Genomic DNA, 23,428 nt, shown 5'->3' on the forward strand with positions numbered 1-23,428 from the left:
TGAGAATGTAAAATGGTGTTGCCACTGTGGAAAACAGTATGACAATTCTTCAAAAAATTGAACATAGAATTATTATATGATCCAGCAATTCAAATTCTAGGTATATACCCCAAATAAGTGAAAGCAGGAACTCGAACAGATATTTGTACACCCACATTCATAGCAGTATTATTCACTTAGCCAAAAGGTAGAAGCAAACTAAGTGTCCACTGACAGATAAATGGATAAACAAAATGTGGTGTATACATACAATGGAATATTATTAAGCCTTAAAAAGGAAGGAAATTCTGACACATGTTACAGCATGGATGAACTTTAAGGATGTTATACTAAGTGAAATAAACCAGTCACAAAAGGACAAATATTATATGATTCCACTTACAGGAAGTACCTAGAGCAATCAAATTCATAAAGACAGAGAGTAGAATGGTGGTTGCCAGGGGCTGTGGGGAGGTAGGGAATGGGGAGTTATTGTTTAATGGATATAGACTCAATTGGGGAAAAAGTTCTGCAGGTGGATGGTTGCACAATGTTAATGTACTTAATGCCACTGACCTGTATACTTAAAAATGGTTAAAATGGTAAACTTTATATTATGTATATTTTACCACTAAAATTTTTTTAAAGCAACTTTCCCATAACTGTCATAGTTACTTTAAAATTTTGTGAAATCCTTAACAAATACAACTTTTGGCTTTGTTTTGTTTTTGCCTAACACAACTCTTCTCATTTTTAAGAGCTCTTAATTAGATGTCATAATACTTACCTGTTCGGAAGAGGAAATTTTTTTCCTTTGAATACTTAAGACCTTTTCTTTCAATCACTAGGAAACAAATCTAAAACTAAATCCTGGAGCCTGATTTAATTTTAAACCACTTTCAACTATCTCCTTAACTATGTCTACATAATTTGTACTTCTGCATGGACTTATCAGAAAGCCACTTCTTCCTATTATGTACATCCAGGTTTACACACTGATAAAAGGAGCGTAATATAGTCGAAAGACTAGGCATCGTAAGTCCCTGTCTCAAGTGTTTACCTTATTTACATTATCACCTTGGCCATTCATTTACTCATGTCTCTACACATGCATTCGTTAATTCAAGCATCTGTTGACTACTGTATGCCAGCTACTGTTCTAGATGCTGGTGGAGAAAGTTATCAACAAATAAATAAAAATGGTGTAATAAGGGCTACTATAGAGGTATGTACAGATTGCTCTATAGTACTAAGGAGAACAGTAAAATGCACCAGAAAAGGCCTTGTCAAGCATGTGAAGTTTGAATTGAATCAAAAAAAAATAATAGAATAAGGAACAGGGTAAAGCATTTCAGGCAGAAGAAATAGTATTTACAAGGGCATAGAAACAGGCAAAAGCATTGCATGCTTGACACACTTCAAATCTTTCAGTATGACTGGAACACATGATATTGAGGACTTGTGGTGGTGGTTGGAAAGGTAAGCAGGGGACAAATCATGGAGAACTTTAGATTTCGCCATTCATGCATTAATAAACATTAATTGGGCACCTACTATATTCCAAGTACTATGCTGGGAAGTTGAGGCTTCAAAGATGCATGAGACACAAGTGATAGAGAGTATGGTAGGAGTCAGTAATAGAGATCGTATGAAGTATAAGGGAACTCAAATGAGGCATCTCTAACCCAACTGAATAGAGGAGATGGAAGGAAAATCTACGAAGGAGTCTTTGAGGAGATGACCCCTGAGCTTTGTCTTCAAAGGAGAGTAAGCATTGGTTAGTCAATGGTGCGGGTGCCGGGGGGGAGGGTTAAAAGAAAGAAGCAAAAGCTTAGAGACAGAAACCACATGGTATGTGTGGAGAATTGTAAGTGGTTTTGTGTTGCTAAATTTAAGTTCTAGGCATAGAATGAGGCTGAAGGGTCTGCAGGGCGTAATCCTTTGTGCCATTTTAAAGAGTGTAGACTTTATCCTAAGGAGGATAGGAAGCCACTGGTGGGCTTTAAGGAGCAGGGAACATGCCAGATCCTTCTGATGGGTGGGGAAGATGGATTCAAGGAAGATAAGACAGGAAGTCAGGAGAACAGATAGGCCAACCAAGAGATGATGAGGGCCTAAATGAGGCCCATGGCAATAGGAGTGGAGGAGAGGGAGCTGACTTGCGAAATATTTGGGAGGTCAACTATCTGTAGGACTTGGTGATTGATGGGATGGGAGGGTTGACGGAAAGGAATCAAGAAGACTGCCAGGATCCTGGCTAAGACAAGTCGCTTCTTCTGGGTCTCTGGTTCTTTAGGTATAAAACGTGTGGGCTGAACTGGAATTGACACTAACATCTCTCCCAGCTCTGAAGTTCCGTGATTCTGAGCAGCCCCTTTGGATACCCTCACCTTAACTAAGGTAGTCGCTTCCCTTCTCCCAGTCTCACAGCTCCTCTGATGCCTTCTCAGGAAGGCACGTGCCAGCAGAGCTGAGATGGCTTTAAAACTGCCAGTCAATGTTAGGAAACTCTAGTGCTGTTACCAGGTAGCTGGAGTTATAATTAGCCCAGTTGCTAGGGAAAAACTGAGATTCTGTGAGCATGGGCTGCCAGAAACAGCTTTTCCCAACTGGATGAATTTATTTGTTTACAAGAACAAAGAGGATATGGAGGGAATGATTTTAATGTGTTTTTGGAGAATGCAGCTTTTGCCCAGGGTATAGGCTATGTTAAAAGCAAAAAATAGGTTTGTTGCTTGGGCTACTCAACATCTCGTCTGCGGTAGGAGGAGTGGATCTGAAAATTCTGCTTTGATATATATTTGGATAGCTGGAAAATGACTTACTTTCACTTGAAAGGAGATAAATAAGAACACAGAATCAGTTTAGAGTTACAAAAGATCCTGGAGATAGTCTGTATGCCCCCTTCACTTTTTTAAAAAATAAATACATTTATTTATTTATTTTATTTTTGGCTGTGTTGGGTCTTCATTGCTGCGCGCAGGTTTTCTCTAGTTGCGGTGAGCAGGGGCTACTCTTCGTTGTAGTGCATGGGCTTCTCATTGCGGTGGCTTCTCTTGTTGCGGAGCACGGGCTCTAGGCGCGTGGGCTTCAGTAGTTGTGGCATGTGGGCTCAGTAGTTGTGGCTCGCGGGCTCAGTAGTTGCAGCACACGGGATTAGTTGCTCCGGGGCATGTGGGATCTTCCCAGACCAGGGCTTGAACCCATGTCCCCTGCATTGGCAGGCAGATTCTTAACCACTGTGCCACCAGGGAAGTTCCCCTCACTTCACTTCTTAAGAAAGCTTTTTATTTTAAAGGAACTTTAGATATACAGAATAGTTGCAAAAATAGAGAGTTCCTATATACCATTCACTCAGCTTTCCCTAATGAGTAAAACATTTATTTTAAAGACAGAGACGGAGACCCAGAGTGGTAAAGTAACTCGCCTAAGGTCACATTGCAAATTAATGGTCATGTTGAAACTAGAATCCAGAAGGCCTTGCTTCCTGTCCAGGCACTTGCAGTGACTTCCTGGGTCTTCAAAAAAAGTTCAAGGAATTTATATGCTTGTCAGAAGTTTAGACTTTCTTCTTCTTTGTATTGATAATCCTGGGCTAAAATAGAGTATACACAGCAGAAGCTAGAGTACTTCACAGGTAAATGATTCTGTACCCTGTGCCTGCTGCCAAGTATTTAGTTCCTCAGCCTACGTACCCCTTCCCTAGGAGTTTCTTCATTATATGTTTCCAAAAGCCATGGGGATATTTTTTTTGTGGGGAGGAGGCTGGGGGGTTTCTTCCTCCTCTGGCCTTTGCCATCTCATCTAAGCAAGTTCGACTTCCCAGAGAAATGAGGCTGTGTTATACATGGAGAAGGTACAGAGCAGGGGGCTGGTGCAAACTGGAAAGGGGCCCACCCTATCATGTTAAGTAGCAGCTAATCCACCCACACACCAAAAGACAGTGATCTGACTTGGTACATGCTGTTCTGTGGAGGGCTAAGTAATAGTCAGGTGGCTTTTTGCCAAGCAACTTTAGAACAGACTTTGGGCCGCACTGGGCAGTTATCATCCCTGTTATTTGGAAACTTGGCTCAAAGAGGTTGGGAGTGAATGAAAGGCACCGACTGCCTTGTCATGCCAGCTTTTTACCTCCCAACCTCACATACGGCCCCACTGGCGTGTCGGGCAGGAAGCCACCTCTTTATACACACAGAGCCTTAGCCCACATGGAGGCTTGAGGAGGAAGCCCTCCTCTGAGGCCCCTGGGTGGACAGAGGCTGCCAGCATGAAGGCCATGACCTAGAGCTGCAAAAGGAGAGTCTGGGCCCTGGCTGAGGGCCAGAAGTAAGCAAGTCCTTCCAGGTCACTTTTCCTTGGTAGGTTTCAGAGCTTCCTTCTGAGGCCACAGAGGTGGCTGCCCCTCCTAGAAATACTCCATCAGACCCCCCCCCCATCCAGATTCTCTCTAGTCAAGCGGAGCGTATGCTCAGTACAAACATAAACCTTGTCCTGCCCACCTAACACAACTCAGTTGATGACATGGTGTGTTGTCATCACTCTGCTGCAAAGTCAGGAGCTCCTGAGTCCAGAGCTGGATCCTAGGGTCTTCCTGGCACAGAAATCAGATGAAGGTAGTGGACCTCTGGGTCTCAGAGGAGGAGGTCCTTTAGAGGTGGGGAGCAGTCTCCATTTGAAGTCGTGTTCTTTCTCTCCGATCCCTTCCAGGCTTGTGGGATTATGGAGAAGCCCAGGTTGCTGCCAAACCATTTGAAGCCTCAGAGAACTCAGAGTCAGAATGGTCGTAACTGGTCCCTGCCAGTCTCTACAAAGCTGGGGGTGAGAGCAGAGAGGTCCCTTCAGCTGTGGAAAGCTTCAGGGGGCTTGCCTGAATTGCTGCAGGTGGAGGGTGGTGATGTCAGTTAGAACCAGAACTCTGCCTCAGACTTTCTCTACCCTCCTTTGGCCCTCAATGCTAACTTCCTAATTTCTCTCTCCCCTCTTTCCTCTCCTGTTCTCCCTACTTCTTCGAGGTGTCAAAGTATGTCACCAGTGCCTAAGGGTCTTGATATAAGATGGAGGGCAATTAACGGTCATGAGGAAAATAGCCTGAGGACTCCTTCTCTATCTATTTCTAGGCTACTTATCTCCAGGAGAGGTTTCTAGGCCCAGGTCTTGTCCCACCTTTTGGTATCAGTATCCTGTCCTTCTTTGTCTTGTATCCTCTCTCCTCTATTCCCAAATCTGTGCATACACATGGAAAATATATGCTAAATGCTTCACATTTAGACCCTATGGAGGAGGGGATCCATTTGGTGTTTACTACGTGCCAGGCACTATGCTATGCAGTTTACATATATTTAATCCCAACCACATAATAACCCTATGAAGTTGGTTGTCCCCATTTTTCACAGGACCAGATTTGCCATTAATAGCCTCAGGGTGTATACCTGGTATCCTAGCAGCTACATGGCCTAATTCTTCAGTTAATAAGCAAGGTCTTGGCACATTTCTTTAGAAACTAAAGTTAGTCACTGTTCAAATGCAAATGATGTTTTTTAGTGAATAACTCTACATTGCGTTAAGGTCAGACTAAAAAGAAAAGAAGGAGCTCTAGTAAAATGATATCCATTTTCATGGTGGTTTTTACCAAGATTGTGGCAGGAAGAGGTGGCATTGTCTCATTGATGTATCTGCCCTAAAAGGTGGCATTGACCTTATTTTTACTTGTGAAACAGGTGCAATTGCCTTGTGGAATGTAATAGAAACCAGGCTATCCTTATCCCCGTACATTGCCCTGTCAGACTAGTGCTGTCTGGTGTAGAACTCCAGAAATTCAGAGGAAATTGAGAAATATTCAGACTCAAAAATTAGAACTTAAAAATTAGAAAATGAGGCAAATGAGAAAAGGGCAATGGAATTGGGATTTTTAATTTGGGGAAGAACAAACTCAGAGGTGGCCTAATAGAAAATTTTAGAAGTCTCAGTATGTGACAGACAGTGATTAGCTATGCTCTGTCCCTGCAAGAATAAAATTAGGTTGGTCCTAGTTGAAATCTCAACATTAGGCCTCGTTCATTTAAAAATATTTATTGAATATTCAATAACACCTACTATGTTATATTCGTAGCACCTACTATATTCATTCACCTATATTGATAGTACCTACTATGTTCCAGGTGCTATTGGAGGTGATTATAATAATAATATAAATGAGCAAAACAGATGAACATTCCTACCCTCATGAAATTTATATTCTATTATGAGGGGGCAGACAATAAATAAATATTAAATAACATATTTAGAATGTTGGCAAGTGGTAAGTCCTAATGGGGAAAAAAATAGTAGAGTAGGGTAAGGGGGTCAAAAAGTATAAGAATGGAGGGCAGTTTGCAGCATTCAAGAGTGGTCAGGAGAGGCTACATTTAGAAAGTGGTTTTTAAAACACATTATCTCACAGTTTACATGAGTCAGCAGTCCAGGCACAGCTTAGCTGAGTTCTCTGCTTAGGGTTTTACTAGGCTACAACCAAAGTAATGGCCAGGCTGAATCCTTATCTGGAGGCTTGACTGGGGATGAATCTGCTTCTGAGCTCACTTGAGTTGTTGGCAGACTTTATTTCCTTGTAGGACTCAGGGCCCACACTTCTTGCTGAATGTTGGCTAGAGACTGCCCATAGTTCTCTGAAGCCACCTACTGTTGCTTGCCATGTGGACTTTCCCCACACATTCACATCATCAAGGCAGCAAGGAGAAGCTCTAGAGCAAGTCAGCTAGTAAGATATTCTTAATACTTAATGTAGTCACAGGAGTGACAGTATGTTGCCTTTGCCATAGACTATTGGTTGGAAGCAAGTTACACATCCTGCTGTACTCAAGGTGGGGATTACACAAAGACATGAACCCTGGAAGGCAGGGATCATGGGGAGCCCTGTTAGAGACTGTCCACCACATGATTTTCCTGTATCTTTTTGTAACTTTATTATACAGATATGAGATGGGAAGGGAAGTCAATAAACATGAGAATGACCAGTGGATGGAGGAAGATTTATTCATGGGTTTACCGTCACAACATTTATAGCCCCCATAAGGCTGACCTGAGGCAATGAAGCCAGCCCAGATTGGTGGTCTCTATGCTGAGCTCCTTACTCGCCCTTTGTACTTGGCTGTGTTGCCATTTCTGTTTTCCTCTCTCTCTTTTTTTTTTGTTTAAATTGACTGTATTAAGTGTACAGTTTGATGAATTTTAACAAATATATATATATCTACCTATGAAATAGCCACCCCACAACTGAGATATAAAACACTTCCATCGCCTCAAAAAATTGCTGTGTCCTGCTGGTGCCAGTCCTTTTACATCTCTGACTGCTGGAAACCATTGATCTGCTTTCAGTCTATAGTTTAGTTCTGTCTATTCTAGAATTTCATATAAATGGAATCAGGGAGTATAGATTCTGGTGTTAGGCTTCTTTCACTTAGCACAATGATTTTGAGGTCATCTATGTTGTTTGTATCAGTAGTTTACTCTTTTTTCATTGCTGAGTAGTATTCCATTGTATGAATATAATGCAATTTGTTTATCCATTCACCTGTTGATGAACATATGGATTGTGTCCTGTGATTGGCTATTACGACTAAAGGTGCTGTGCATATTCATGTACAAGTCTTTGTTGTATTTCTCTTGGATAAATACCTAGTAGTAGAATTGTTAGATCATATAATAATCATGTATTTCAATTTATAAGATACTACCAAACTGTTTTCCAGAGTGGCTATGCAATAGAAAATAGTTTTTAAGCAATGACCTAAAGGAGATGAAGAAGTTAGCCAAACAGATAACTGGGAGGAGACCATTCCAGGTAGAGAAAGAGCAGGAGAGCCATGGAGACTGAAACAGCATAAGAATGGGCAAGGATGTTGGGAGATGAGGTCCCAGAGGTAATGGAGATTGTACACATCAGATAGGCCCTAGTAGATAATTTTAAAGACTTCAGCTTTTACTCTGAGTGACAAGGTGACACTCAGCCAGTGACAGTCCTATCTGACGTTTGAAAGATCGTTGTAGTTACAGTACTGAGAATAGCCCATAGGAAGGCAAGGGTAGAAGCCAGAAGGGCTATTAGGAAGTCATTGTAGTTGTCCACATAAGAGATGGTGATCAGGCTAAGATAATAGCAGTTAATGTGGAGAGAAGTGGTGAAGGTAACACCAGCAAGATTGCTGATGGATTGGATATGGAATGTGAGAGAAAGAAAGGAATCAATGATGACATCAGGGGTTTTGGCCTAAGCAACTGGAAGGATGGAGTTGCCATAATTGAGATAGGGAAGATAGAGCAGGTTTGAGGGTAGAGAGTAGGAGTTCCGTTTTGGACATTTATGTTTGAGATATTTGTTGGACATTTCCAGTGGCAATATGTAAGTAGTTGAGTGTATAAATCTGAAATTTTGGAGAAAAGGTTGGGCTGGAGATATAAATTTGAGAGTCATCAGCATATAGATGGTATTTAAAGTCATGAGACGGGACTTCCCTGGTGGCGCAGTAGTTAAGAATCCGCCTGCCAAATAGAGACACAGATGTAGAGAACAAACGTATGGACACCAAGGGGGGAAGCGGCGGGGCAGGTGGTGGTGGGATGAATTGGGAGATTGGGATTGACATGTATACACTGATATGTATAAAATGGATGACTAATAAGAACCTGCTGTATAAAAAAATAGATAAAATTCAAAAAGTAAATTAAAACAACAAAAAAAAGAAGAATCCGCCTGCCAATGCAGGGGACACGGGTTCGAGCCCTGGTCTGGGAAGATCCCACATGCTGGGAAGCAACTAAGCCCGTGCACCACAAATACTGAGCCTGTGCTCTAGAGCCTGCAAGCCACAACTACTGAGTCCGTGCTCCACAACTACTGAAGCCCAGGCACATAGAGCCCATGCTCTGCTACAAGAGAAGCCACCACAATGAGAAGCCCGCACACCACAATGAAGAGTAGTCTCTGCTCGCTGCAACTAGAGAAAGCCCATGCACAGCAACGAAGACCCAATGCAGCCAAAAAAAAAAAAAAAAGCCATGAGACTGTACAGATCACCAAGGGAGTTAGTCCTACCAAGGTGGAAGATAAAAGGACCAAAGACTAAGCCCTGGGTCACTCTAACGTTAATAGTTTGGGGAAAGGAGGAAGAACCAGCAGAGGAGATGGAGAAAATGTAACCAGTGAAGTGGGAAGAAAACCAAGAGAATCTGGATTCTGGAAGCCAAGTAAAGAAAACATACAATGGAAGAGAGAGATCAACCTTTTGAAATGCTGCTGATTGCTCAAGTATATGATGACTAAGAATTGACCTTTGGATTTGACAACATGAATGTCATTAGTGATCTTGATTAGAGTAGTTTTGGTAGCGGTAGAGGCAAAAGTCTGATTGCAGTAGGTTTAACAAAAAATGGGAGGAGAGGAATTGGACTGATTACGTTGAGTTTTGTTGCAAAGGAGAGCAAAGAAATGGAACAGTAACTGGTAAAGGTAAGGAGTCCATAGAAGATTTTTTAAAAGGTAGATGAATAATAGTATGCTTGTGTACCAGTAGAATTTTCCAGTAGAAAATGAAATATTGATTAAGGAGACTTTCTGGTTGCTACTTTTGAGAAGTAGAGAGAATGGGACCTAATGCCTAAGTGGAAGGTTTGGCTTTAGATGGGAGCATGGGTAGTTATCTGTGGTCACACACGGAAAGACAGTTTGTGAGCACAGAGGCTAGTAGATGATGGATAGATATGGTGATAGGAGACTGTAGGGGTTTTCTTCTAGTTACTTCAGTATTCTCCATGAAGTAGGAAGCAAGCTTTATTCTCTCACTATGTATTTTCAAATATATTCCTAAAGTGAGTCAGTCTCTCTCATGTGTGTTAATTCCTGCTGACACATCCTTGTTCACGCCTGGAATACCTGTATCCTTTATCTCTGCTTATTCCAAACCCTACTTAGGTGTCAAAGTCCAACTTAGATTCTACCTGCTCAGGTGGGCCTTTCATCATAATCAATCCCTGAAACCATCTTTTACTCTCTGGGCCCTTCCAGCAGTTATAGTTCAGATATATGATTTGGCACGTGTTTAATCCCTGGCTGGCAATTATCTTTCCAATGTGTACCTTGCTTATTTCTTCTTCTAGATTATAAGTACTTTGTGGGTTAGATTGATCTCAAACTTACTCTATTGCCTTGAACATTCTCTTCAACATTGTTGAGCCCATAATAGAAACTCAGAAAGTTGGTGTTGATTGATTGCAAACACCCTGGAAGTTGCAGGTGAGGCTCATCTGTACATGGGAAACAGGAGGCCACCTTTCCATCCTTTGATGTCTCCTCCACCTGAGAGCCCACAAGCTGGCTTTGGAGCACTCCAGGTGAACCTCCAACTCTTCCTGGAACTAAGAAGTCTCTCCATGAGAAGGGTTAGCAGAAGTAGGAAGCAAACAACTTGAGAAAAGAAACAGCATAGGAAGAGGAAATTCTTGACAGTGAGAATGGTTTAAGAGAGGGCTGTGTTTTTATTTTTAACAACACCCATTCATTGGATAAATAATCATCTTCCATGTGTGGGCACTTCTGTGTATGAGCACTGTGCTAGCAATAGGGATGCAAGGGTAAGGAGATAGAGGGGGTTCCTGCCCTCCTGACACTTGCAGTTTAGTGTCTGAACATAGTTTGAGTAGTACTGTGACCTGACTTCTTCAGTGTGGTGCCTATCACCCCCTAGATAATTTTGCTTCACTTATAATTAGCTGGAGTCACTTCTGTATTTTGTTGGTTGATGAATACCATAACCCCATAAAACTCTTACAGGTGCTCTTAGACCATGGGATTAATTGTGATGCAGGTCAGGACATGTCTTCATGTAGTGTACTTAAAACTAGTACATCTTTTTTCTAACATTTTGTAGAACAGCACTGTCCAGCAGAAATTTAATGTAAGCCACAGATGTAATCTATCTATCTATCTACCTACACGGGGTCTTAGTTGAGGCACGTGGGATCTTAGCTGTGGCATGCGGGGTCTGGTTCCCTGGAGCAAGGAGTCTTAATTGCTGGACCATCAGGGAAGTCCCCACAGATGTAATTTAAAATTTTCTAGTGGCCACATTAAAAGAAAAGTAAATTAATGTTAATAACGTATTTAAAATATCATTTCAACATGAAATCAGCATTAAAAAAATCATTAGGATTTTATGTTCTTTTGTTGTGGCTAGTCTTTTCAATCCAGTGTGTATTAAGTCTTTGAAATCCTTACAGCACATCTCATTTTGGACTAGTCATAGCTTAAGGGTTCAATAGCTTCGTGTGGCTCGTGGCTGCCATCCTGAATGATACAACTTAGAGTCTACAGTCTAAGTGCTGCCCCTGGTCTCAAGCACAGGTATTATTTCAGAGGAGTTGCCTGATCATAGGACCTGGCTTCAGGTCACGGATAGGCTTCCAAGGGAGGAGTGACTGCCGGGTGTTGGAACTTAGATTCCATTTTGTAGTGAAAGTTTCAATGCAAGAAAAACTGTCCTGGACTTTGCAGAATACCAATGAGTGGCTTTATTCTTTTTGGAGAGTAGATCAAAGCAAGTGCCGATCCAGAATGGAGAGCTGAATTTGGGGATAAATGTCAGATCATGTTAGATGCCACAGATAATTTAAAACTGTTTAGGGCTTCCCTGGTGGTGCAGTGGTTGAGAGTCTGCCTGCTAATGCAGGGGACACGGGTTAGAGCCCTGGTCTGGGAGGATCCCACATGCCGCGGAGCAACTAGGCCCGTGAGCCACAACTACTTAGCCTGCGCATCTGAAGCCTGTGCTCCGCAATGAGAGGCCACGATAGTGAGAGGCCCGCGCACCGCGATGAAGAGTGGCCCCCGCTTGCTGCAACTAGAGAAAGCCCTCGCACAGAAACAAAGACCCAACACAGAAAAAGTAAATAAATAAAATAATAATTACATCTGCAAACATCCTTTAAAAAAAATGTTTAGACAGGCTCAGGTTTCCTGTGTACTAATTTACCTGTAGAAAAATTAATATATATATATATATATATATTTTTTTTTTTTTTTTTTTTTTTTTTTTGCGGTACATGGGCCTCTCACTGTTGTGGCCTCTCCCGTTGCGGAGCACAGACTCCGGACGCGCAGGCTCAGCGGCCATGGCTCACGGGCCCAGCCGCTCTGCAGCATGTGGGATCCTCCCGGACCGGGGCACGAACCTGCATCCCCTGCATCGGCAGGTGGACTCTCAACCGCTGCGCCACCAGGGAAGCCCCTAAAATTAATATAATTTTTATACTTTATAACTCCCAATTCTATCCCTGCTACCCAAAGGGAAGTTAAGGAAAGCACAGGATGGTTCCCCTGAACTCCAGTTTCTAAATAGCTGAGGAAAATAAATCATTCTGAGAGTCCCTTTTATAGTCCCTTCAGTGGGGCCGGGTTCCTGTCTCCACACAAGGTGTCCTGGGATTGTAGGGGCTCCAGCCTCACCCCTGACTTTCATAAGAGGCCTGCACTTTTCTAAATTAAGCCCAGCCAGTCCTATTTATGAACAGAGAGGCTCCAGCCAAGTGAGAGAGATTCGTCCTGCTAAGGAATGTGCTGGGGACAGGGAGAGAATCACTGAGATCACTGGTATTTATATGGATGTTTTCTCACTTGCCAGCTCAGTTGGGCCAGATCAACAGAGGCTTTTGGGACTCAACCAAGATTTTAACAGAGTGACTAAGAAGGGTTTAAGTTGATCATTGTGAACACCAAGGCAGTGCGTATATTGGGACCTCTGAGCTCAGAGTGTAAATAAAAAATGCCCAAGACAACTCATATTTTTCCCCATGTTTTTAAATGGACTTTATTTTTTAGGGCAGTTTTAGGTTTGCAGCAAAATTGAACAGAAGGTACAGAAAATTCTCATATGTCCCCTTCCTCTGTCCCAAATCACAGCCTCCCACACCGTCAAAACCCAAAGCTTTTAGTTAATCGTTTTATCATTTAACCTCATTTTAATCTATCTTTCTTGGGTTCCTAAACTCAAGGTTGACCAGAAATACTGATCTCTGCTTGTGATTCATACATCTTACTACCTTTGGGGAAACTAATGTTTATTGAACGCCTACTACTATATGTCAGGTATTTTCATTTACATCCTTTCATTTAATTTTCACAGTATCCTTGAAAGGTAGTGATTATCAGCACCTGAAGGAACTACAACTTAGGTTAAGTGACTGACTTCTAGAATATAGAGGATGAATTATGTGGAACTGTGAAAAATGGTTGAATATCTGCACTTTCATATGATTCAGCCTAACAGAATGTGATAGTAAGTATTTGAACCCAGGCCAGTTTTGTTCTAAAGTCTATACTCTTCACCATATTGCTGCCCTAAGTACAAGATTCTTTGTTTTCCCTTGGCAGCTCTGTAATTTCAGATTTATATTCCTCCTCCCTTAAAAGATTAGAACCAGGGAGCTGAGAGGAAGGGCAACCCAAGGTATAACACATGTGGAGTTGGGTCTAGGAATGTTTCTTTGGAGGCTAAAGCCAGGAGTTATAGGGTGGACTTGCATTGATTTATGTATCTGCTACTATTTATATCTACCACCTGTGTGTATTTCCATGCAGCTATTTGATTCTGGGTCTCTTTTGTTTATCACATTCTACTATAATTATCTGTTTAATTGCCCCCATAGGCTGTAAATTCCCTGAGGACTGTGATTGTGTCTGCCTTGCTCTTTTTAATACTTATTCGAGTGCCTTACATATCCAAAGGAGATGCTCAATAAATATTTGATTTTAAAAAAGTGAATAAATAAATGCTGTCATTTCACAAGTTAGCTACCTGTCTTCTGCCCAGTGAGTACCCTTTCTGTCTGTCTGTCTGTCTGTCTGTCTGTCTGTCTCTCTCTCTCACACACACACACACACACACACACACACACACACACACGTGAGCCCTGGCTGTGTCTGTCCAAATACCTGGCCACCTTAGAACTCATCCACAGCCTCAGTGCTTACTCAGAGGTGGGTGTCTGTGTTTGTCTAATCAAGGTAAACTGCGCTGGGAAGGAATTGGTATTGTTTTCAGGCCTCTACTAAGAACTAACGTGGTTTGAAAGAGTGGCCTGAACAGAGGAGTTCTGCCATCCGGATGTAGATCCTTGTACTTGGTATTGTATAAACGGAAACTTTCCACTTGGTTTTTTTCCACTTCTTTGGGGAACTGGACACTAAAGCAGTCTCTGGCAGGAGAGTGCCTGGCCTTGTAGTCTTCTGCTTACGGAGGCTGGGGACACTGCCCTGCTATCCTTTCCCTGGCAATGAACTCTTCTTGTCACATGTTGGGGCAACCTATGTGTCTAATTTGGGGCTTGATTGTACTGGTGGATGACAGTGAACCTGGAATCTGTGGAAAGGCAGGGGCTGCACCTCTGAATAAGGTCTTTCCTCGACCTGAGGGTCTGAGGACTTTTATGATTTGCATTTGAACACCTTCTGGCTAGGTGTCTTACATCAACAGAGAAGATGAACAATGCAGGTGGTTTTATAATTCTTATGGGCAAGAGAGAGAGGCTCTGATTCAAATTAATTGACTGTATAAAAACATAAAGCTCTGGGAGAGACTAGTCTAAGGTCACACAGTTAATGACAGAGCCCAATAGTTAGACCCTCTAGGGTCTTAGTTTTGCTTTAAAACTAGGTGAATGAAAAGAAATCTCATCTACAAAACAACTCACTTGGAAGCTACTAAAATGTGTTTCCAGGGATTGTATAGTGACCAAACCCTTGCCCCCTGTTCAGGACAGATAGAAGAACCCCTTATGAAAATATTCAGTACTTTGGCCTGTTTTATAGAGCTAATGCTTTGCCCCAGTGGTTTCAGAGAAGTCTGGAAAAGAAATTCACTGTGAACAAAAATATTTCTGAACTACACTTTTCCTAGAAAGGATATGGTTCTAAAAAGAAAAGAAAACATTTTAAAATAAAATCCATCCACTAGAGTGACTTTTCATTTTGGGTTAATAATCAGGAATTATAAGAGGATCTCCTCACAAGAGTTTGAGACTCTTCCTCCTATTAAACTATTTCTTTTTGAATTCCTTTGGTCTACAGAACTGATTCAGAGTAAGATCTGGCCATATTTATTTTTGTCCCAAGTAAAAACTCTTCCATGATAACCAACAGGGACCTACTCTATAGCACAGAGAACTCTGCTCAATGTTATATGGCAGCCTGGATGGGAGAGGAGTTTGGGGGAGAGTGGAGACATATATATGTATGACTGAGTCTCTTTGATATGCATCTGATACTATTACAACCTTGTTAATCAGCTATACTCCAATATAAAAGGAAAAGTTAAAAAAAAAAGAAAAACTCTTCCATGGAAGGCCTGCTTTCCTCTGGCTTGTTTTGTACTGTCTGACAAAGGTGCAGTACCCACTTCCTTCACTCACTGACCCTAATTCACGTCTTATCACACCGACAAGCGCTTTGGTTCTGGCAAGCTTTAATCTCCAGTGCATAGTTACTTGCTGATGTTATCAATGAATGTATGCTGGTATGCTGTCAAGGTTTTTTTTTTTTTTTGAGTACTCTTCCCCCAGCAGCAAATTATGAGATATAAAGTAAGACATAATCCTTGTCGTCAAAAGTGCTTGAAGATCAGTTGAAACACACACACACACACACACACACACACACACACACACACACACACACACGAAGTTAAATACCAAAACAAAAAAGTAAGTTAGCAATTCAAGACAAATGGTAAAGTGTTTATTCCAGAAACATATATGGAGAGCTAATGAGGGCAAAGTACTTTTCCAGATATTAAAACCTAGAAGGGAAGCCAGACATTTTAAATAACTAATCGAAGCAGAGTGAGTCGAGTGCTATACTAGAGATAGGTGTCAGATGACCGAATCCTGGTTTACTCAGGACAGTCCTGGTATAATTGTGATAGTGCCTCTTTTCACTTTCAGAAGAGTCCCAGTATGGATGCTAAATTATAGTCATCTTAGTGGTAAACAGTAGAAGTGAAGAGAAATGGATTATTAAGTTCTGACTAGGGGATTAGGGAAGGTTTCCTGGAAGGGGGAGTGGGGGGTGTTTGAACTGAACCCTAATGAAGAACAGTTTTAGAAAGAAAAGAGGGACTTCCCTGGTAGCGTAGTGGTTAAGAATCCGCCTGCCATTGCAGGGGACCCGGGTTCGATCCCTTGTCCGGGAGGATCCCACATACTGCAGAGCAACTAAGCCCGTGCGCCACAACTACTGAGCCTATGCTCTAGAGCCCGCGAGCCACAACTACTGAGCCCTCGTGCCACAACTACTGAAGCCAACTAGAGAAAACCTGCGCACAGCAACAGAGACCCAACGCAGCCAAAAAATAATAATGATAATAATAATAAAAAGAAAGAAGAGAGAAGACCTCACAGGCTAAGAGCAACTCAGGCAAAGCCTTGGTGGCATCCAAGGGTACTTACATGATTGATTTCTCAATCAGCAGTAGCCCTTAGTTTAGAGGTGAAGAGGGTGGCCCCACCAAAGGCCAGCGGTGTCTTGGAAACTGTCTTGCCATAAACTACTATCACTCAGAACTCTGGTTTTCAGAAAAGATAGCCATTGGATAATGACTGATGTCATCGCGGTGCAGTGTCAGACCAGAAGTGTGCAGTTCCAGCTGGGTAAAGTGAGGGGGGAGGGGAGGAAGAAGAAGAGGGAGTGTGAGGCAATGTGAGAGTTGAAGGAGACTGCAAGAGGGTAGGAGGTGAAGTGAGAGACTTGTGATTTTATTAGCTCCGACTGCCCAGTTAAAGAAATCGCAGATTCCTCTCTAAAAGAATCTTGTTTGTCGTTTATTTCTGCAGATCTTCCTTCCTCCCTATGACCCAGTTGTATTCTGAGTCCCCCAGGTTTAAGAGGCAGGTTTATTTTCTTTATCCCTCAGTATTGGGAAATGGACTCAGCACCACTGTTTTATGTAAGTCTGGTGGCTGAAAGGAGCTGCTGTAGGGAGCCAAACATTCTTTGCTATCTGTGACCATAGTTTAGGGAATTCCAGAGATGAAAAGGAAAAAATTAAAAAAGAATGTGGATATCTACCTTTTTGTGATGAAAATGCCCTTTCTAACTTTTCATTAGGAAATTTTTCAAAAGTAGACAAAGATAAAGAGAACAGTGCCTCCCATGTACCTGTCCCGAGTACTGGGGACCTGTGTACCTGTCACCCAGCTTCAACAGTTACCAACATTCTGCTGCCTCTGTCCTCCTTTCTCCTCACAGCAACTCTCAGACACCACAGACCTGCATCTGGACAGACATCAGAACGCACCTCTAACCAATAAGGTCTTTGTTTTTAACCATAACCATAATACCATTATTGTACCCAAAAACTTAAAGATAATTTATTTTTTTTAATGTAATAATAGTCTTTTTTTATTTAAAAAAATTTATATTTCATATTGGAGTATAGTTAATTTACAATGTTGTGTTAGTTTCAGGTGTACAGCAAAGTTATTTAGTCATACATATACATATACTTTTCCCATATAGGTTATTACAGAGTATTGAGTAGAGTTTCCTGTGCTATACAGTAGGTCCTTGTTGATTGTCTATTTTATATATAGTAGTGTGTATATGTTAATCCCGTTTCTATCATTTTTTATATTCCACATATAAGTGATATCATATCATATTTGTCTTTGTCTGACTACTTCACTTAGTATGATAATCTCTAGGTGCATCCATGTTGCTGCAAATGGCATTATTTCATTCTTTTTAATGGCTAAATAACATTCCATTGTATATAAGTACCACATCTTTATCCAATCCTCTGTTGATGGACATTTAGGTTGCTTCCATGTCTTGGTTATTGTAAATAGTGCTGCTGTGAACAATGGGGTGCGTGTTTCTTTTTGAAGTCTGGTTTTCTCCAGATATATGCCCAGGAGTGGGATTGCTGGGTCATATGGTAGCTCTATTTTTTGTTTTTTAAGGAACCTCCACACTGTTCTCCATAGTGGCTGTACCAATTTAAGATAATTTCTTAATACCATCTAATGCTTGGTCCGTGCTCACCTTTCTCTCTAAAATGTCCATTTTAAGGTCTGGAGATCTTAATTAGTAACTCTGAGTCTCAGAGTAGACTAGGCCCAAGAGTAGAATGGCCCTTTTATGGGGGAGGATGAAAGGTAGAAGAGGAGGCTGGAATTCTAAGCAGTGTTTGGAATTCTACTAGTGACTTGAGTTGTCCTGCGGCAAGTTATTTTTCCTTTTCCTGCCTCAGTTTTAGCGACCTTTTATCTTCAACGGGTTAATAATATACCTCTTAGGGATATTCACGATTTAAAACAGAGAAGGTCTTTTAAAGGCTTCAGATAAAAAGTTTTTCTGTATAATCACACAGCATTAGCCAATCCCTTTTTTCTTCAACAAACATATTGTCATTCCACTTCTGCCTGGGTGTATCTGTTCCTGTCGGTTGGTTGGTTCACTCATTCAGTGCATTTGCTACACACGAAGTTGCAAAACACTGAGGGCCTCAAGTTAGTCACAGCTGCTAGATATTTGAGGCAGGCATTATGCTGGGTACTCAGGTGATTTCATTTACCCCTCACTATACCGCTCAAGGTAATTTTTGTAACCCCTTTTTATTGATGAGGAAGTTATGTTCTAAGAGGTTAAATAACTTACACAAAAAAGGTCACCCAGTTAGTAAGTGGCAGAAGTGGATTTCTGCCTTTCTAGGTCTGCTGTCCTGAAACCCATGTCGCAACATCGCAAAGCCAAAAGGCACAAGCTGGCAACCAGCACACCTGGCTAGTTCCACCACACCGTCATTTTTCTCTGTCCCAAGGGAGTCTGTAATTCAAAAGTGTAAAAGGGCAGGTAGAAAGACATAGCATTATTTGTGTGTCAATATTGAAGTACAAAAAGAATGATAGTTATGAAAAATCAGAGGCATAAGAAATGACTTTTAGTGGGGGAGATTGGTGGAGTGTGATGGCAGATAAGGCCGGATAGGTAAGTTGAGGTCAAATTTTGAGTAGACTCCATTTTCAAGCTGAGTAGTGTAAAATTTAATTGCTGTGCAATTAAAAACCATGAAAAGCTTTCTGAGTAAACTAATCAGAAATATGCTTTAGGAAAAATTTAAATGGTGGAGAGACTGAGGTTGGGGAGATCAGTTTTGAGACTATTCACTCTGATCCCAGTGATAAGGAAGGACTACCTCATAGGGTGGTAACCATGGGGGCTGGAGAGGGGGGGCAAGATTGGAAAGAGATTTTGAAATACCCAGTGCTAACTTCTGTTAGAGATGCTTGAAGGCAATGTATAGTTTTGCTCTTTAGTTCAGATATAATAATGATGTTCCCTAGGTGCTGGACACTGTTCTAACTGCCTGTGTGATATGCAATATGTAATCATTGTTATCATTTAATTATAACCACTATAACTTCCTAGGGCTTTTAAAAACATTTTTTATAATTTAATTGAAATAAAATTCACATACCAATACAAACTCACTCATTTAAAGTGTACAATGTACACATCAGTGTTTCTAGAATATTCACAGAGTTGTGCAAATATCATAGCAATCAGTTTTAGAACGTTTTCATCACTCCACAAAGAAACCCCCAACCTAACCCATTAACCATCACTTCCCAATTCCCCTATCCCCCCAGCCCTAGTCAGCCACCTATCTACTTTGTTTCTCTGGCTTTGCCTATTCTGGCATATAAATGGCATCATACAATGTGTGGTTTCTGTGACTGACTTCTTTTACTTATCATAATGTTTTCAAGGTTCAGCCATGTTGTAGCATCTATCATTCCTTTTGATGGCCAAATAACATTCCATTTTGTTTATCTGTTTATCAATCCATGGTTAAAATTTTAAAAATTATTCTAGAATTTTGCTGTATCAGATATCTGTGCTTGAAATAAGTGAGCTCCTGAATGCACTGTAGAGAAATTTCTAGCTTAATACCATATTTCCTTATCTACAGTGACCTTCTCTACCCTTGTATATCTCACACATTAAACCTTCCCTGGGTTAGGCTATATCCTAAACTTCCTCATCAGGGATCCCCTTTAGCATTTTAAATCCATACCTCAGAATTTTGCTCCTCTCAACTGGACTGCAGGCATACTGAGTATAAGAAACAAGTGTCAGACCTCTTCATTATTCCTCACAAGACCTGATAAGTCCCTTTCCACATTAAGAGTGCTGTTAACAGTGGAGGAGAGGGGTCTGCAAGAGTCAGAGCATACCCTTTAACATTCCCTGGCTGTGACCACACTTCTTTAATTTAAACTTCTCCCTCTCCCATTCCTAGAAGTGTCTTGTGGAATACTGGTGGGACACAGTATGCAAACTATTGATCTAGTCAATATAATGGGTAATAACGCTTCTAATCTAATGATGAAAGGGCTGATACATTTTGCATTAAGATCTTTTTTTTTTCTTAAGGTGGTCAGGCAAAACCGTTTCTCTTTTGATTTTTTAAAAAAGCAGTTTTGTTTTGTTTCTTTTTTTTATGATTCCCGTTGTCACAGCTTCTGCTGGGACAAAATTTTGAAAATCTCTATTTTTAAAAGGGATAGGCACATTGTGGATTATATGAGCAGTAGATCAATTTACAGAGTTAAAATCGAAGCCTTGGAAAAAAAATTTTTTTCTATTTCCTTCATGTTGTATTCATATGGGATGATGGATGTTCACTAAACTTATTATGGTAATCATTTCATGGTGTACATAAGTCAAATCATTATGCTGAACACTTTAAACTTATACAGTGCTGTGTGTCAGTTATATCCCAATAAAACTGGAAGGGAGGAAAGAAGTTATGGCATGTTAAATAAAAGGATAGAGTCTTAAAAAAAAAAAGATGAATCCTTGGAAAGGAATCAGGTAATTGGTTACTGGTTTCTTTTAACCCAATTCTATATTGAACTTTGCAGTACACACCAGGGTGGAAATCAATTCAGGAGAATCCTGTGTTTAACATGGATTGGCGTTAAGACTGTTCAAGTGATGTGTCCTGAAACAAAACAAGCTACCAACACAGAGAAAATCTGATTAAACACAGTTAATCTATAACTCATTGTTAGCCCAGTCCTCTAGTTCTAGGTACTAGAATCATAATGAAAATTTATTGTATTGCTTATCATTTAAGTTCAGCTTCATCATTGGAACTTTTCCTTGGGTTGGGTGGGTGGATATTCTTCTGGAGAGTAAAAGGAGAGAAAGGTGCTCTCGCCCCGCCAGCCACCCTCTCTTGAGTACATGCATTTCCTTGGATATCTTGACAAAGAGCTGATAAGATAAGCAACTGCAGTTAATTTTGGATCCACTTCAGCTATTCTTGGAATTTAGCAATTTATATATTTACTAACAGAGAATGGAGAAACGTGATTAACTATGCGGTGATTTTTCTGCAGAAAGAGGGTAGAGAGGGTTAGAATTTAATGCTGTAAATTGGAATGTACTTGCATTTCCATGTGGTAGATTTTGTAATGCCCATGAAATTACCTTGATCCACCAGAATCACTGATCATAAGATTTAGGATCTAACCTTGTGGGATGAAACTGTTTTAGCAGTTCTGTGTGAGACTTGTAAACTTTATTGTCTATTTGCTTGAATAGACGTAGTGCTAAAGCCTAGAGAAGTAACTATATTTTTTCTCTTTTTTTTTCTTTCCGTCCTTTTCATTTCTCTTTTCTACTTATGTAGAAGAATAAAGCTAGCGTGAAGAATGTTCAGATCAGATTGCCTAGGATATCCCACCTTTGGTGTAATAATTTTCTTTCCTTTCTATGACATAGGATTAATGTAATATGTGATTATGACTGAGAACTTCAGCTATCCTAGTCAGGGAGGAAAAACTGTTGTTTTTATAAGTAATAACAGTGAACACTTAAAAAAATTGAACTGTTGATTTACAATATTGCATAAGTTTCAGGTATAAAGTGATTCAGGTGTGTATATATATATATAATATATATATTCTTTTTCAGATTCCTTTCCATTACAGGTTATTACAAGATATTGAATATAGTTCCCTGTGCTCTGCAGTAAATCCTTGTTGTTTATTTTATATACAGTGGTGTGTATTTGTTAATCCCATACTCATTTTTTCTCTCCCCGCCCCACCCCCCGCCTTTCCCCTTTGGTAACCATAAGTTTTCTACGTCTGTGAGTCTGCTTCTGTTTTGTAAATGATTTCATTTGTATCATATTTTAGAGTCTACATAAAAGTTATATCATATTTGTCTTTCTCTGATAGAGGGTCTGTGGCAGTTAATGACGATTAATGCCTGTGTACTTTTCAGAACATCGAGTTGAAGGTTGAAGTAGAGAGCCTGAAACGAGAACTCCAGGACAAGAAACAGCATCTGGATAAAACATGGTGAGTTGCAGTTTGAACTAGTTGAGCTCTTGGTCCTTTCCAGTCTGGCTCATTAACTGAGAGCAATAGATTTGGAACCAAATTCCTTAACTCTGGCGTTTGAATGCTGCATCCAGTTAAGAAACTGAAACAATGTGCTTTTCTTTCCTTGGGCTCCAATAAGTCTGAGAGATGTTGACATAGATTGGTAAATTCATCAGACCTAAGCTTATAACCTTCCCAGTCAGTAATCTACTAATAACATCCAGGGCTGACATAGAGTTTGGCGGAAATGGGCACTCTCATATAGTGCTGGTGAGAGTGTGAATTGTGATAACATTTTTGGAATGTGGTACTACCTATCAAAATAAAAAATTAGCACTTCCCTTGATCAAATAATTCCTAAAAGGAATCTATTCCTTATAAATAAAAGCAAGAGTATGAAAGGATAAATGTATAAGGATATTAACTGCATCATTATTTGCAATGGCAAAAAAAAAAACTAGGAACAACTATACATCAATAGGGCAATGGTTGAAAACATTTTGATATAAACATACTGTGGAATATTATGTAGTCATTAAAAGGAATGAGTTAGCTCTATATTATTATCCTGGTGGGAAGTCCCTGATAGACTAAGTAAGGGGGAAAAGTGCTGCATGATATTTAGCATATAAGCCCCTTTGGGTAAAGACAATCTATGTGTACATGTGTTTGCTTGAATATGAATAGAAAAAAACTGCAGGGTTACATACCAAGCTCTTTAACATTGCCTGTATCATGGGAGTGAGAGTGGAGTTTTTGATGGGGAGAAGACTTCAATTTTTTTTCTCTCTATACCTTCTGTATTGTTAAGATGGTTACTTTTATAATTTACAGTTTTTATAATTAAAAAACCCTTAGTTTTAAATGACAAGTACTATTGAAATCGTTACTAAAAATAATTTTCAGATTATATCCTAGAATCAGTATACATCCAATCTGATCTGGCGTTCCTTCTATCTCCACAGTATTTCTTGATGCTTAGAATGATAGTCCAGCAACATCAGAATAC

The 23,428-nt window shown here is 40.5% G+C and overlaps 1 protein-coding gene across 6 annotated transcripts in view; it reads left to right on the forward strand.

The window, feature by feature from the left end:
* The window catches only part of PDE4DIP (phosphodiesterase 4D interacting protein), a 224,796-nt gene that overhangs the window by 85,609 nt on the left and 115,759 nt on the right, over positions 1 to 23,428 (forward strand). For all 6 annotated transcript variants that reach the window (XM_060028218.1, XM_060028087.1, XM_060028168.1 and 3 more), the window contains exon 5: positions 22,319 to 22,395. In XM_060028218.1, coding sequence (XP_059884201.1) covers positions 22,319 to 22,395 — 77 coding nt within the window. The remainder of the gene's footprint in view (positions 1 to 22,318; positions 22,396 to 23,428) is intronic.

Source organism: Delphinus delphis, chromosome 1 (assembly GCF_949987515.2).
Source record: "Delphinus delphis chromosome 1, mDelDel1.2, whole genome shotgun sequence".
In the NCBI taxonomy this organism is placed as follows: domain Eukaryota; kingdom Metazoa; phylum Chordata; class Mammalia; order Artiodactyla; family Delphinidae; genus Delphinus; species Delphinus delphis.